This window comes from Mixophyes fleayi, chromosome 1 (genome assembly GCF_038048845.1).
Source record: "Mixophyes fleayi isolate aMixFle1 chromosome 1, aMixFle1.hap1, whole genome shotgun sequence".
NCBI classification, from domain to species: Eukaryota; Metazoa; Chordata; class Amphibia; order Anura; family Limnodynastidae; genus Mixophyes; species Mixophyes fleayi.
The window spans coordinates 376,472,085-376,487,643 of record NC_134402.1 but is presented as its reverse complement, the minus strand read 5'-3'; the positions used below and the strand labels follow the sequence as shown (position 1 = coordinate 376,487,643).

General features: G+C 42.8%; 1 protein-coding gene across 3 annotated transcripts in view; it reads left to right on the top strand.

The window, feature by feature from the left end:
• Nucleotides 1-14,596, top strand: part of TNFAIP8 (TNF alpha induced protein 8) — a 138,293-nt gene extending 123,697 nt beyond the window's left edge. For all 3 annotated transcript variants that reach the window (XM_075179320.1, XM_075179310.1, XM_075179303.1), the window contains one exon: nt 13,309-14,596. In XM_075179320.1, the coding sequence (XP_075035421.1) occupies nt 13,309-13,877 (569 nt within the window). In that variant the 3' untranslated portion in view covers nt 13,878-14,596. The remainder of the gene's footprint in view (nt 1-13,308) is intronic.
• The last annotated feature ends 963 nt before the right edge of the window (nt 14,597-15,559 follow it).

Below are 15,559 nucleotides of genomic sequence, written 5' to 3'. Positions count from 1 at the left end.
AAGCCCGTTACACGGGCATGCGGGGCCAGAGACCTAAAACGTTGCCAGTCAAAACGAGAAAGAGAGTCTGCTATCTGGTTATCTACGCCAGGAACGTGCCGTGCACGAAAACTAATATCACATTCTAGGCATCTCAATACCAAGACTCGTAACAAGTTGATCGCCGGGCGTGATGAGGCGCTCTGCTTGTTAATAGCCTGGACCACACCCAGGTTGTCACACCAAAATACCACACTCCTACCGCGCAACCGATCAGACCACAACTCTAAAGCCACGATTATGGGAAACAACTCCAAAGCTAACAAGTTCCGGACCAACCCCTCATCCTCCCATGACTGCGGCCAAGGCGCCGCGCACCACTCTCCCTGGAAAAAAGCCCCAAAACCTTTCGAACCAGATGCGTCTGTATGTAAGTCCAAGGATGTACTGGATATTGAGGGTGCTGGCCATACTCGTATACCGTTGAAAACCGCCAGAAACCGTTTCCATACAACCAAATCCTCCCTAATTTCCTCTGACAGCCGTACTTGGGAATGGGGACTACGGCAACCCGACGTTGCTAGTTGCAATTTTCTACAAAACACTCGGCCCATAGGTATCACCAGACAAGCAAAATTGAAGGAGCCTAACAGAGATTGAACTTTCCGTAAGGAGCAGGACGGGGACGACATAACTTCTTCAATCAGTGACTGTAATTTAACAATTTTATCAGGGGGTAAATGACAACAACCTTCTATTGTGTCAATTTCTATGCCTAAAAAGGCCAAGCATGTGGCTGGGCCCTCTGTTTTGTCTGCAGCTACTGGTACGCCCATCACCCGGAATAGCGCTTGTGCCGAATACAAAATGTCCTTACAACAAGGGGAATTGGCTGGGCCTATAAACAGGAAGTCATCCAGATAATGCGCTATGCCGCGGTGTCCCGTCCCCGCCCCGACACACCAGTGGAGGAAGGAACTAAAAGCCTCAAAATATGCGCATGAAACCGAGCAACCCATTGGCAGGCATAGATCCACATAGTACTCATCACGAATTTTAAACCCCATAAATTTAAAGGACTCGGGATGCAAAGGGAGGAGGCGAAAAGCGGATTCTATGTCCAATTTAGCCATCATCGCTCCCTTGCCAAACTCCCTAACTATGGTGAAAGCATCATCGAAGGACTGGTACACCACTGAGCTAATTGTAGGGTCAATCGCATCATTAACCGAGTTGCCCGCTGGGTGAGACAAATGCTGAATTAATCTAAATTTTCCCGGAGCCTTTTTTGGTACTATCCCGACCGGGGAAATGACTAGATCCTGAATGGGGGGGATGAAAAGGGACCCACCATACGTCCCAGGCCTATCTCCTTACCAACCTTCTCTGCCAGAATGTCAGGATGTAAATACGCGGAACGAAGGTTCCTGGCGGCGGTCCCCGTCACCCCACTGTCAATGGGGAGGCGGAAACCGAGGCGAAAACCCTCTCTAAGGAACGAGGCCTGGGCCGCATCCGGATAAAGAGCCAGCCACCTACAAAGGATTGGGAATATGATGGGAGAAACCGCCTTAGATAGCACCCCCTGCCCCTCCCCGTCCCCTACCGACGCCAACGGTGCCCCTAGGGCAGTCTTTGAGGGGATGACTTCCTCTACAATTGGAGCAGGCGTGTCTATAACGGCATGCCTCCCCCCTCCCGCATGAGGAGTTGTTAAAAGCAAAGCACCGATTCCTTGAGGACGGGGGAGCACCACGTCTCCCCCCGTACGGAAACCTAGATAACTGCGGGGGGCCGTACCCCATGTGCACCCCTCCCATCTGGGCTCTATTCAATCTCATCCAGATTTCTACATCCTTATAGGCCAGGGGCATATAATGTTGGCCGTGCACTTTCTCCCGGAAAAGCTTATCATACAACCTCCAGGTCCCGGGGCGTTCACAACTATGCATTTCGTTAATCAAATGGAGATATTTCCAAACATCTATAATTGCATCTGGTCTCGTTTCCAAATAACAAGCCGAAAAAACACAGTACCCCGTTAGCCAGTTAGAAAAATTTCTATACGCATCCTCACCAACTCCACCTCTCGCGCACGCGGCCGCCAACTCTTTCTGTGTGTCCGCTGTCAGCTCAAATATGTCAACATAATACCCTCTCTTAATCTTATATCTCATGCTGCGTCTAATTCCTATCGACAATGCTGTGTTCTCACACTTCACTAGCGGGCCTCCTGTCGGTGTGGAAGAGGTGGTATCTAACCTGTCTCTGCTCTTCCTCTTAGCTCCCCCAAAATGAGTGTTCAGTATTTTAATCAGCTTGCGCTGACCCTGCCTAGGGGAAGATGAAGCTGACTCTGCACTGGTAGTTGAAATGCTAGAATCAGACATGTATTGTGTATTACATATAGTAGAGCCCTCATACTCACCGGATGTTCCCAGTGCCTCCTGCCGAACAGCCCCCGTTACGTCCTCATCTTCCGATCCACTCTGTCGAGCCCCTTGCTGCGTTGTTGCCTGCACCGACTCATCTCCTTGCAGCTGAAGACTCGCTGCCCCGCCCTCGTCCCTTTGTGTCCCTGCGGAGGACAGCTGCACCTGTGTCACTGGATGAGAAGACACGTTAGCACGCGGGGGAGACAAACTGTGTGAAATGTGAGGCGGGACCCCTGCCGGGGTGACTAAGGGCGGAGCATTCGTGAGATGACCATAGAAACCAGCGGGAGGAGGGACCCTTTGACTACGATCACGTAGCTGCTCTGGTGGGGGGGGCTGAGGATCCATACTAGAACACACAGCGGAATTATAAAAGGAGGGTCTAGGATACACGTGAAGGTACTGACCAGACAAGGAAGGATAGGGGGCCGACCACTCACTTCTCCCATCTAGAACGGGCCTGAAATCTTTGGGGGGGTATGGCAGAAACCCCTGGGTGCTTGTACTGGCAGACCCGGGCTGATTACATGGTGCCGGTGTAAAAGGCCAGCTGCCTGCTAGAACTGAAGGGCCGCAAGACCGAATTACAGAAGGAACTATGGAGGGGACCTGATGTGGAACTGCTCCCCAGTTATCAGAAAAACTGACCGGGGCTGGCCCCAACAGCCCAGGGGCCTGGTTAGATGATATACCGGCCCTCCCAGAGGATTCCAAGGAAAATAGTAGAGGGGATGAGATAGGGGGTGGGCTGTCTCTGGCCCGAGGAAAAGGGATGGGGGGGTACTGCCCGCTAACGCCCCGTGGAAGGCTGGCAAAAGGGGGGAAATCTCCTGCCGCATATTGGTGTGGGGCTGAGCCCCGTGAAGCCCAGGAACCTGGATGCTGGCGATGGAGGGGGAAACAGAAGGGGGGTCAAATATAATGGGGCCCAAACCCCTATAGGGAGAAGGGAGCCCCTGGGGACAGGCAGAGGGAGCTAAAACCCCCACCCCCCTGCTTTACCGCCTGGGGACCCCCCAGCACTGAGCCCAGCAGCAGGTGCTGCCTGAGGAAACCAGGGCCTGAAGTGCCCTGGCGCCGCGGGCGCCGGGGAAGGAGATCCCCTGCCCCGAGCGCTAACTACCCCTTTCTTTCTGGGGCCTGCACCGGTAACAAGCGGCCTAGCCGCCCGCTCCGGCGCCTTGGACCTCCTGGCACGCCTCATGCCAGCCCCGCGAGGACCCCTCGCGGCAGTGGCATCACTCAAACAACGCCCCGCCCCCCGCCCAGACCCGCCGGACGGACCCGGCAATACACGCTGGGTTGAAGGGGGGGGGGGGAGCGGCAGCCCGGGAAACGGAGGAAGGAGCCTCCGTGGAAGCCACGGAACGGGGAGGAGGGGGAGGAGGGGGAAGAGGGGGGGAAGAGGGGGGGAAGAGGGGGGGAAAACCTTGAGGGGACAGACCTGGAACGGCGGGGCCGGGTGGATGCCATGGCACGGAGGGGGGGGGGAAGAATCTGGGCACTACAAAGAGGGAGAAGAAGAAGAAAATATAGCCAAAAGGGGGAGAGAAGAGAGAAAAAGGGGATAGAGGAAGCGAGGGAAAATATAAGAGCAGACAAAGACAGAAAAATGCAATAAAAAAAAAGAACTACTTAGCCTGATGCTGCCAGTTATCCGGATCCAGGAAACAGGAAGCTCTCCCTCCTCCACTGCTGGATATATTCTTTCACCAACCACTCCCACCTCATTCCAATTGGCTGATTCCGTCCCAGGCTTAACCCCTTATTGGTAAGTAACATAGTCAGCTCACAACACATGCTTTTAAACTCCTTCGGCTTAATGGCCTCTCTCACACTAAAGCAGGTACTTAATAAATTATGTGTTTAAATTAAAAATGACTGTTTTAGCCATCTAGGTATACTTACCTATAAATTGTATCTTCAGTTTTCTGGTCCTTATTTCGACACAGTCAATTCAAGGACATTGTCAAGATTTTGTACATGTCTGAGAGGCTCATTTGTGAATCACAAAAAATGCAGATCCACACTGCTTCTATATTTAAATAAGTGCACCCATTTACCCACCAGGCACCTTTATAGATTTATGTCCACTTCCTGGTCCTAGGAACAGCCCTCAGAGCCCAACTGGGACCTACTATTTTGGATCGGCCTTAAAATATGTACACATCAAAGTCCTGACTACTACAACCATACAACCACCACCTTCATTAAAGCTTAGTGAAAAGTGGTAGTGCAGGACCTCCTCCCCCCTTCCCCCCCCCCCCCCCCGAACTAGAGCCCTGGGGCTGCCGCGTGCAAAATTTATCTCGGGGGCTTGCAAATATTATGAACAAGCATAAAATTGCATGGGGGGGGGTGAGCTCATCTTCCCTGGTGTTCGAGTATGGCAGGGAAAATAGCGTAGGATCCCAGGAGCAGCTCCCAGTACTCTCTCTGGACAGGGAGGGGTGAAACTACCACCTTTTAACTTTTGCATTGGTTTAAGGGTGCCTATAATGTTTTCCCCCGTAGAAGTGCACCTGCAAAAGGGCAAAGTGCGTCCCATTAACAGTATACAACAAGACCCTAATTCTGCCACTTCAGGGGATGTGCAAAAATGAAATTCTTTAGCAGAGAGGGAGCGGTTTTGTGCCAGTGGAGAAACCGTGGCAGGGAGTGCAGTACCTACAGTGCCAAGAAGAGCTAACCTGTAGCAGCTGTAGTTATTACTACTTGGTGCAGACACTTCCACCATTGCCTGTACTATTATCTTAGAGCATGCATAGTGAAGCACAAACGGGGCATCAATGTGCATGCCCAGGGTCAGAAGTGTACATCGCGGGTTGGAGGAGGATGGACATCGCTGGTCACCTACCCAACAATTTTGTTGTGGAGCACAGAGATGTAGTGTTCCCACCCTGCTGTGCATCCTTCCACCCAAAAATAAACACCACCCTAAAAGCACCTACTCCACTCCTTGATTTCCTATCAATAATCTCATCCCAAACAAAATATTGTGGGGTGCAAAAGCAGGCACATGCTGCACTTTGTAAGGGAAGTCTCTGGTCCCCACAGCTCCTCCAATCAAAGTTTTGCAACGCCACTGATGTGACCATATTGGCTCACAAATCCATGCAGTTATCCATAAAAAAAAGTGGGTGCATTTGTCCATTTAATGTCAAAAATTGTATTTGCACTGTGCTTTTGCACTTTCTTAAATGACTCTTAGGGGCCAATTCACTGCATTGTTCGGCTGTGCACGTTTCCATACTCTATAGTACTCCAACATCGTGCGCACCTCTATGGGGTGTTCATCGCCAGGGCCATCTTTTCCATTGGGCACGATGGGCAGGTGCCCGGGGGCCCCACTGGCAAGGGGGCCCCATAGGCACGGCTCTTAATGAGAATAAATAATCCTGCAAAAGAAAAAAACCTGCAAAAAAACCCTTCAAGGCTCACTGAGCAAGTACATCTATCTATCTCTATCTCTATATATCTATATACATCTATATATCTATATCTATATCTAGGGGCCCCGGTGCACTGCTTTGCCCGGGGGCCCATAATGTTGTTAAGATGGCCCTGTTCATCGCTTCGGAGTGCCTTCACGACCATTCCGGAGGCACTCCATGGCACATTGCTGAGAGTTGATTCAGCCCTTTTTTGTCTCGTGGGTGCACTTGTCCTTGAAGAAAATTAATGTTGCTGGTTGCATTTTGAAGACTTATATAAAGAAAATATATTTTGAAAAAGCCATGTTATGTTTTGGGGTTTTTTTTGGGGGGGGGGGGGGGCAATCATGTGAAGCATATGGTTCAGCAATATTGATGGCTATTGCTCTTTATGTACAGGAGTCTAATAATGCACTTGTTGATAGAGTGGAGTAATATGTAGAATATGTCATGACAACATTTTTAGTTAGAATGCTTTGAAAATAGCTGCCTAGGTTCTTTTCATGGGAATCTGGAAGCCGGCCACAATCCAAACTATTTAAACTATTTTCAATAAAACACATTCCTGTGGCTTAAAGCAAACAGGTAAATTGGGTTTTATTGTCCACATTCTACTGTTGACCAATAGCTTAGATGGTTTGAAGCTGTTCCACTGCATTCTGATGTTTACCGGTTTATTGCCAAAGTTTCTGTCGCATATTTTAAAAGGACTATATTTTAAATGGAAACCTATTTCAAAACCAAAATTAATATACAGTTGTTTTATGTATTCTCAAATAGACCAGTTTGCTACTTAATGCATTAATGTTTGCAACATATCTAACATGATCTAACCTGTTTTGGTATAAGGACTGGGAAGTGAAAACCTCATTGTTGCTGTAGTAAAATAAGATACCGGGGCACATAATAATAGTCAGCCCACCTTGTAGTTCCTGCTTCTCACTAGGTGCATACTATTCCCAACCACTGTTTCTGTTAATGCCCTGTTATGCAGACATGGCACTTTTTCCTACTTAAATATAAACTTGAAGGAAGGGTTAATATGTTGTTCTATCACACCGACCATGTTATTACATAACATTGTTAAGCTCACTCAACCCATTTTTTGTATACTGATCAGGGTATTGCATATTTGTTTTATACAAACTCACTCAGCCCATTGTTCTACACCAGGGGTCAGCAACCCCCGGCACGCGTGCCAGATGGGGCACATGGATCACTTTTGTCTGACATGCCGGCACTCTGAAGCTGCTTAACTAAAGCAGCTGAGGGTGGCCGAAAGGGAGCAGCTCTCTATTGGGGGCACGTGTAAGTGACCTACTATCTACTGGAGATTATATATATATATATATATATATATATATATATATATATATATATATATATATATATATATATATATATATTAGTCGGCCTGGTTGCCAACCCCTGTTCTACACTGTTCAGACTACTGGGTTACTTATTATACAGCCATTACCATCAACATGGTTGTACTTTTAAAGTTGCCAGGTTGAGTCAACCTGTTAATCAGCTGGAATTTAGCAACATTGGAAGGATGTCCTATTTAAAGGTCTTTATTCAAGTTTCTAGTCAGCTGCAGATCCCAAGACCTTCCTAACAGCAGTGAGAACATTCAGTAAACGTACATGCAGCAATCAGTGAATGCAGATGCTTATGCTGTCATTCCCAATGTTGGTGCAAGTTCCTGTTGTTTAGTGCATTAAATATTTCTTCATATAAGTTTGTTTGAGCAAGTAAACCACTCAGTGTTTACCCATCTCTATGTTATCTATGTGGGAGATTCAGTTCAGCGTGAAGTCCCATTGAAGCCCGCTCACATTTTCTGGTATTACAGGTCATAAAACATTGCTTATTTTTGCTCACTCCTTTACGAGGCTCCAACTGGACTTCAAACTGAATTGAATCGCCTTCTATATTTGGACCCAGAGACAACCCTCTGGGTATCAGGACAGTCTCCCTCACTGGAGTGTAGCAATGGCTACTTGCAAAACAAAGCTTCCTAATATATTTTGTTAATAAATAGTGGGCTTGCAGCTTTTAAGACCATTGTATAGAGAAACAATTGTAAATCTAAAATATACTTTTCCAAGATTTTGCTTGTTGTCACTTTTACCGATATCAGATCAACCCCGTTCATTTACCCTAAAATCGAATTTACTAGCTCTCTAGATTATAGAAATACCCAACACCTAATGATGATCTTCCCTGTACTGCCCTCATTGACTAGATTTCCTTATGAAGTGTGGCAATGCTTAGCTCTTTGGCATTTGGCAGGGACGGACTGGCAATTCTGGCAAATGCTAGATGGGCTGGTGGCTTGTTGAGCTGGGCTGGTATATAACACTTTATATGTTGTATAGCTGTACTGTACTAATGAGCCATGATTGGCCAGTCCTGTAACTTGTGACCTTGGGGATCCCATCAATGAAAAGGGTAGGCTGGTAGTGGGCCAATATCACTGCTAGCAGCCTGTCCTCTATGCAGTCATGAGGCCAAGGAGGTCACTCATATGGTCGCTCAGCACTGGCACAGCCCAGTCGCATTGAAATGCTGCAGGTGGCAGGCCAGTTGTTTGGTCTGACAGAGCTATGCGTTGGTGTGCATGAGCTGTCACTGGCCCTATCCAAGTCATGTGGTAAGTGCATGAATGCTACTTTTTACTAGTTCTCCCTTCTTTATTTGCCATTTCCCCATCCATTGACAGATTAGATAAGTTGTCAGATATGAACAAATATAATCAAAATTGCACAATGTAAAATTAACTGCATGTATTTTTTTTTTAAACAAATCATTGCATTATTGTCTATAAAAAACATTGTGATGCCTTAAGTCTCTTCAGGATCCCCAAAACAATTTTAAAATCAGTCTTCTGCACCTGAACACATTATTTTGCTTATCTCTGAACAGCATTGACCAATTGTGTTGTTTGTACATTATTCCCATAAACTGCTCTTTCAAAAGAGAAGAACTTCTTTTTCACATACAATGTAGTCGTCTTTTTCCTTTAAAAGTCCATAGTTTCACTTTTTATAAAATCATTACTTATAGGAGAGAGAGAATCTTTCCACCATGGCGTGGGGGGCGGGAGGTGCATGGCACAGTATTGTGTCTGAACATGGACAAACCTCTGTCAGCTACAAATATTAGATATGGGCTAAAATGGACAAGTAGATAAGGTGCACCTGCAATGCTCTGATTCTCAGTATGTCTCTCATTATTCCTGTTCGCATCTTGTCGCTTGATGGATCAGTGCTGTGCAGCTGGTATGTAGCTTACTCAGCAATGCAATTTCCTGTAGAGCTCTCCCTTAAAGAAGTGAAACTGTTGCAGGGCTATCTGGTTATACATTTATACAACAACTAACTACCCTAAATCTATAGGAGTAGGGGGTGGGGTATTTCACAGTCCGTAAGAATGCAAGTGCACGCCTCTTCTAATGGTTCTGATGCAATATATACATATGTAATCAGTGGGATGAAGAGTACTAATGTGACATCACTGGAATGAGTAGGTGGGGATATTCACTGGGTCTTTCCATCTGACCAAGTTGGTTCAGCTGTGTGATTTTAGTCAAACAGTCCTCTGCCTTTTAGTGTGATCTGTTAACTTACTGCTATTAGAAGCACATGTCCAGTGCTTTGCTTCAGTTGTTAAGGATATAACTGGTAAAGCAGAAGATTTGCAGTGGAGTGTGTGTTCACGTCTATACATTTGACTGTGCTTTCCATTCGTTGTGATCCAGTAAGCTGCACTCCTTTCATTTGATTGGAGAAACACTTAACATAATAGAAATTAGAACATGCTGCATTCTGTAATCTTTAAAGCAGTATTAGGATTTCAGAATGTAGAGGTGGAAGGTGTATTGGTTTTTTATGTTTTAAATGAATGAAAAGTGCTTGTTATGTGTGCTGACACAGGAGGGTGGACAGCAGCTGGCCTGTATATACTGCACATTAAATGGTTAACATTACTTTATTTCACCTCCATCTGTTGGAATGTAAAACTGGTAATGGAAGTAAGGTAGGAAAATATTATGTGTTTGAAATGAGTTGTACTTTCCCTTTGTTTTGGAATGAAAATTGTGCACTCTTGAATTTTATTGAAATTCAACATGTGTGAGATTGTGACCCCTTAAAGGGATGTTTCCACTCCAGAGAATGTTGCTGTATTGGTTTTACATATCCTTAACCTTTTGTTGAATACTTTTTTACTTTGTTTCCGCCAAGGCCTTAATCTAGTCAGTTTTTTTATTTCATAGATTTTTTTGTATGACACTACTTCTATATATGCACAAAACAATAACTTAAAGTCAACTGAAAGTGGAAGTACTTGCATGTTTAATTTGTATGCATCCCCCTCCCTTCACAAGGCAGAAACTAGTAGAATGTTTTGCTTTATGATAAATAGAGCCTAATTTTGTTAACAGGCTACTCCTATTAGGCCATAAGGGTGTGAAAGACTGGCCGTTTATACGAAGCAAATCTCTTTATCACTTGGTATATGTTTAACATATACAGTGGCTCATAGCTAATCCCAATACAGCAAGTATTACAACCAATAGCTGAGCTGCATTGTTGACAGAGGTCTGCAGTACATATTTATATGATACATACACAAGCATGCACAGCAAACAGGACGTTTTCTATTATATATATAATAATTACATCAGATACACATCTTGCGTATGTCCTGCATTATTGTACTGTGTGCTGTTTAACACTTTTCACCTTGTTTTTAGCCGTAAATTAGCAGAAAAAGCTCTGGATAGAATTTGTGTCTGGGTGATTTATTTGTTTGTTTGCCTCTGTACTTACCTGCAAGTGGTGTGGAACAAGTATTAGCCAGAAGACATTGTAGGTGGGTGGCGCAGACTCAGGTTTAAATTTATCTTGTCTGCCGGAAGGAAACTTTTGAACTTTTCTATGTCCTTTCCTGTTGTTTTGTGGCTTTAAAAATGTTACCTGCAGTGATAAAATGAGGATCACACAGCATTACTAAGCTGCTCCTTCTTGATGGAGATAGGGCACAGGTCAGCATTTTGACCCTGAGTAACAACTCCATTTTCTTCCTCAATTCTATATATATTTGCAGAAATACCAACAAGACTTGCGTGGCAGCCATAATTGCCCGCTGCTTCTATATAAAGCTGAATCATCCATTAGGCAACCTAGGCTTCTGCATAGGACCCCATATACACTCGGGTCTGAATTACCTTCACCTGTTGATGTGTGTTTTTGTTTAAGAAGGAAAAAGTAGAAGAGGGCCCAAACCACTATCTGACCAAGGGCAGAGCATGCGTCTTTTTTTTGTTTTTAGTTGTTTTTTTTTAATTTGGGGATAATCCTGTAAACTGGAATGTGATGTGCGCATAGGTATGCGCAAATCCAACAAAAAGGTGCATTTTTTGCACAATGTAAAGCTTTGTGCAACTGCATGTACTGCCGCATTTAAAATTACATTTATTTTGTTATACAGTTACACAATATGTAATCTGTATATCTGCCGTCTTTGGAAAATGACAGGCACAGTACCAAGTAAATTACTTTGCCCCCTGCAGGACGGAAGTGATGCTGCAGCTCAACGAGGTTAAAAACAAAGCCTGTATTCAAACTTCGCAATAGATTATTATTTTTTGTGTGTGTAGAAGCATACTGTATGAGTAAACCACACATACCAAATACGTTCTAACACATTTAGCTAATAACAAATTGTATATAAAAAAATAATGATCTCTCACATGAAGATTTGCACTAAAACATTAAGGTTAAAAACACTGTGAAAATGTCATAATGAGAGCTAGGACATTTGGTAGAATACAAATAATAAACAAACATACTCTGAAGTCTATGCACAAAAATTTGCTTTGTTGGTAACAGTGGGATGTAATTTGTTCTTGTGCAAGAGAATTAAAATAGAAACAGGAAGACAAAAACAGAAGTGTCTTAAGTGGAACTAAAATTGTTGTGGTTTTTTTTTAGGAACTTTTATTTTGTTTTTTCATAAATACATAGTGAATAAAATGTTTGTACAGTAATGTTTCAGTGTTTTTCTGAAACTTGATGTGTTGCTCAGCTCTAGCAATTTTAGTTAATTTAATTAAAGTATAATGTAATTTGTTTGCTAGATGTGCATTGAAATTATGCGGTTAAAGTGTAAATTCTGTGGTTTTAAGTATACTAGTTTAACTTACAGCCGCTACTTATTAATTTTCATCCACCCATTTAGCCACTACTGATCAAAACAGTAGATTTCTAGGTTCTCGAGTAATTCGATTCTCAGTATCCCTAGCTATTGCGTGGCGGTCTACGGCCCTAGCCGCCGCACACTAATCTGAGCCTGATCAGGTAGCAGGCAGTTGGCACCACAAGTACAATTGCCTAACTACAGAAAACATAAAGGACTAAGAGAGACATATGCACATTTTACTCTTCCACAAGTGGGCTGCATATTCACATGATGATATATATATATGCTATGTTCAGTTTGAAATAGCATACTTGCCTACTTTTGGCAAGTTGTATCCGGGAGAGGGGTATGTCTAGGGGGTGGGGTGTGGCCAAACGCGTCATTTTGGTCCCGCCCCCGCAACAAATATGCCCTTTTGTCGCAGGGGCGGGGCCAAAATGACGAGGTTCACCGCAAATCGCGTCATATTAGCCCCGCAATTGCGGGATGCGGGAGATTTGCCAGCTCTCCCGGGAGTCCGTGAGACTGGCCCGAATTTCTGGAGTCTCCCGGACATTCCGGGAGAGTTGGCAAGTATGTGAAATAGTTATAGTAGATTTCAATGTTGTTGTTTTTTTGTTCTGTTTCCTTTTTTCCATGATAACTGTTCATTTTTTTTCCCTAAAATATAATAAATTAAATTTTGTAATCTATACTCTGGGCTAACTTCAGCATTTATAAGGAACATGCATGTATTAAGAAACCACATACCTTGCAGTCCTCAATTTGTATGGTAATGACCTGTAGAATTATAAGATGTGTAGTTAAGGTATGGGATCGGTTATACTGTCTAAAAGTTGCATGTGTTGGGCCTGAAGAGATGTCACTGGTTACTGATTATGCAGTTTGTCTCATGCAATTATAGCTAGTTTATGTTTTAGAAAAAAAAAGTCTAAATTCTTGCTGCTTTATTGTTGGACTGAAGCTTAGCTTTACAGTTGTTTTTCTCCCTTGCTTTCAATGGCAGCCAATATTAATAGGTAACTACAATGCGCTCAGTAAGAAAAAGGTTTTATTTTTGTTTTCAAACTATTCTACATAGTTACAATTTTTGAGCACACTTTACTACATTGCTTACTGATGTAGCATTCTGTAGGTACTGAAGATGACGGCTTTCTCTATATGTAATCGGGCATCAGTTAACAGTAAAATATAATTATTTAATTAAAATTTACAGTTTCCTTTTTTGTTAATACAATTTCTATTTCTTTTAGTGGCGACAGATGTTTTCAACTCCAAATATCTGGCTGTCCAAGCCCAAAAGAAGATTCTTGGCAAGATGGCTTCATCGAAATATATTGCAACCTCTTTGATTGATGACACCAGTGGGGAAGTGTTGGATGAACTCTATCAGGTGACTAGGGAGTTCACCCAAAGCAAGAAAGACTCAGAAAAGATTATTAAGAACCTCATCAAAACAGTAATAAAGTTGGCTGTTCTTTATAGAAATAATCAGTTTAACCAGGATGAGATTGCACTTATGGAGAAATTCAAGAGGAAAGTCCATCAGTTGTCCATGACTGTGGTCAGCTTTCATCAAGTGGAATATACGTTTGACCGCAATGTGCTGTCAAAATTGTTGAATGAATGTCGTGAGCTTCTTCACCAAGTCATCCAACGTCATCTCACGGCAAAGTCTCATGGACGTATCAATAACGTGTTTGACCACTTCTCTGATTGTGAGTTTTTGGCTGCTCTATACAATCCATTTGGACCTTACAAACCCCATCTTCAGAGACTTTGTGATGGTGTGAACAAAATGTTAGATGATGACAATATTTAAGTACTTGATAAATATTGAGGTCTCTTGTTACTTGCTGCAAAATTCAGATTTGAAGCTGCCATAATGGAGTAAGAGACCACTGATTAACGGGTATTTTATCTAATGACAGTAACACTGGAACCAGATTGTTTTGCGATCTGATACAGTATTCTGGTTCTCGCTGGAGCTGTGTTACTGAGCAGTTATTATATGCAGAGAGGTTCCCTGTACATGCTGAACATACAGTAGCTTGCAAGTGGGGGGAAATCGGCTCCTAAGCAGAAATTTCCACTGAAATGGGAGTCTTACAAAGAGTTTATGCAAAAGGGGTTGATGCTATTTATGGCTTTCCAGAAGGTTACATAATGTAAAAGACATTGTTTGTGTGTTTCCCTGCAACGTATGAAGTATGTATAAAATATGTGCTCTGTTTTTGCATTTATATGATATTGATAAGTAATTGAATAAAAAAGGCAGCTTCTTTTTGCTTTTGTTCTAAAATCTGTGTCTTGTAAGTACTATATATATGCAGAACTTGAAAATTGCTATCATGGACGTGCACTGCATTAAATGTAATATATTGACCCAATGCCTTACATTATAATCGGTACACCGACATCATAATTGTCATAACAGATTTTTCATTTGTGAGTGTGGACAGTAGAATTGCACTTTCTTAATGCCACAGTCAAACTGTCATCCAAAATAAAAATGTATCCTTTCAAAGGTTGAAACGTAAAGTATATGTTTTTTTTATTGCACACACATGGCTAGATGAGGCCGTTTCTTTTTTTTCTCTATAGTACAGATATTGGATTGAAATTTTACACCGCTGGTATTTTTGTCAAACACTAGATAAAGTAGAATAAATGAATATGTGTAAAACTTGCAATGGGCTACTGAAAGTAGCTTTGGTGCTATAGTAAAAGAGCCCTTTCACGTATGCATAGATCTGTATTTTGAAAATATGCTCATTTTAAATTATACACATTTGTTATAATAGGTAAACATTTTCATGTAATAGCTACTACACTTCTGGCAGTAGAGTTAATAATAATAATAATAATAATATTATTATTATTATTATTATTATTATTATTATTATTATTATAGCTTTTATTTATAGGAAGCCATAAAGTTATACAGCTCTGTATTTGGCGGTAGTACAACCAAGGTAGACATGGTTCACATAAACAAACAAAAGTTCACAAAAATGTACATGGATCTAGTGTGATACCGTCAAGCTACAAAATATTTTATTGCACATATATGGTACTGGACCTAGAATTTGTGAGGACCCTATTCATTCCATCTGAGCAACCAGAAAAGTGGACACCGGGGATATATAACTACAAGCTGTTTATCCAACTTTATCTGGTAGGGACCCTCATAATCCTATGGTCCAGTTTTTAATATTTTTATGTTATTTTATACCATATATGTGCAATAAAATATTTTGTAGCTTGACGGTATCACACTAGATCCGTTTTTTTCTCTTTACATTTGATACTGAATACATCTATTTGGGAGGAACATAATTCTGATCACCCCCATGGAGGACTTTCAAAGACATTTTGAATCCAGGCTTATCATTTCTTTTCGTCTCGTAAGTGTTATCACTTAAGGAGTTGGGTGAAGAAACTATATATCACGTTATATGGAACACATTTAAAATATTCAAGGCACTTATATATTTTGTATCT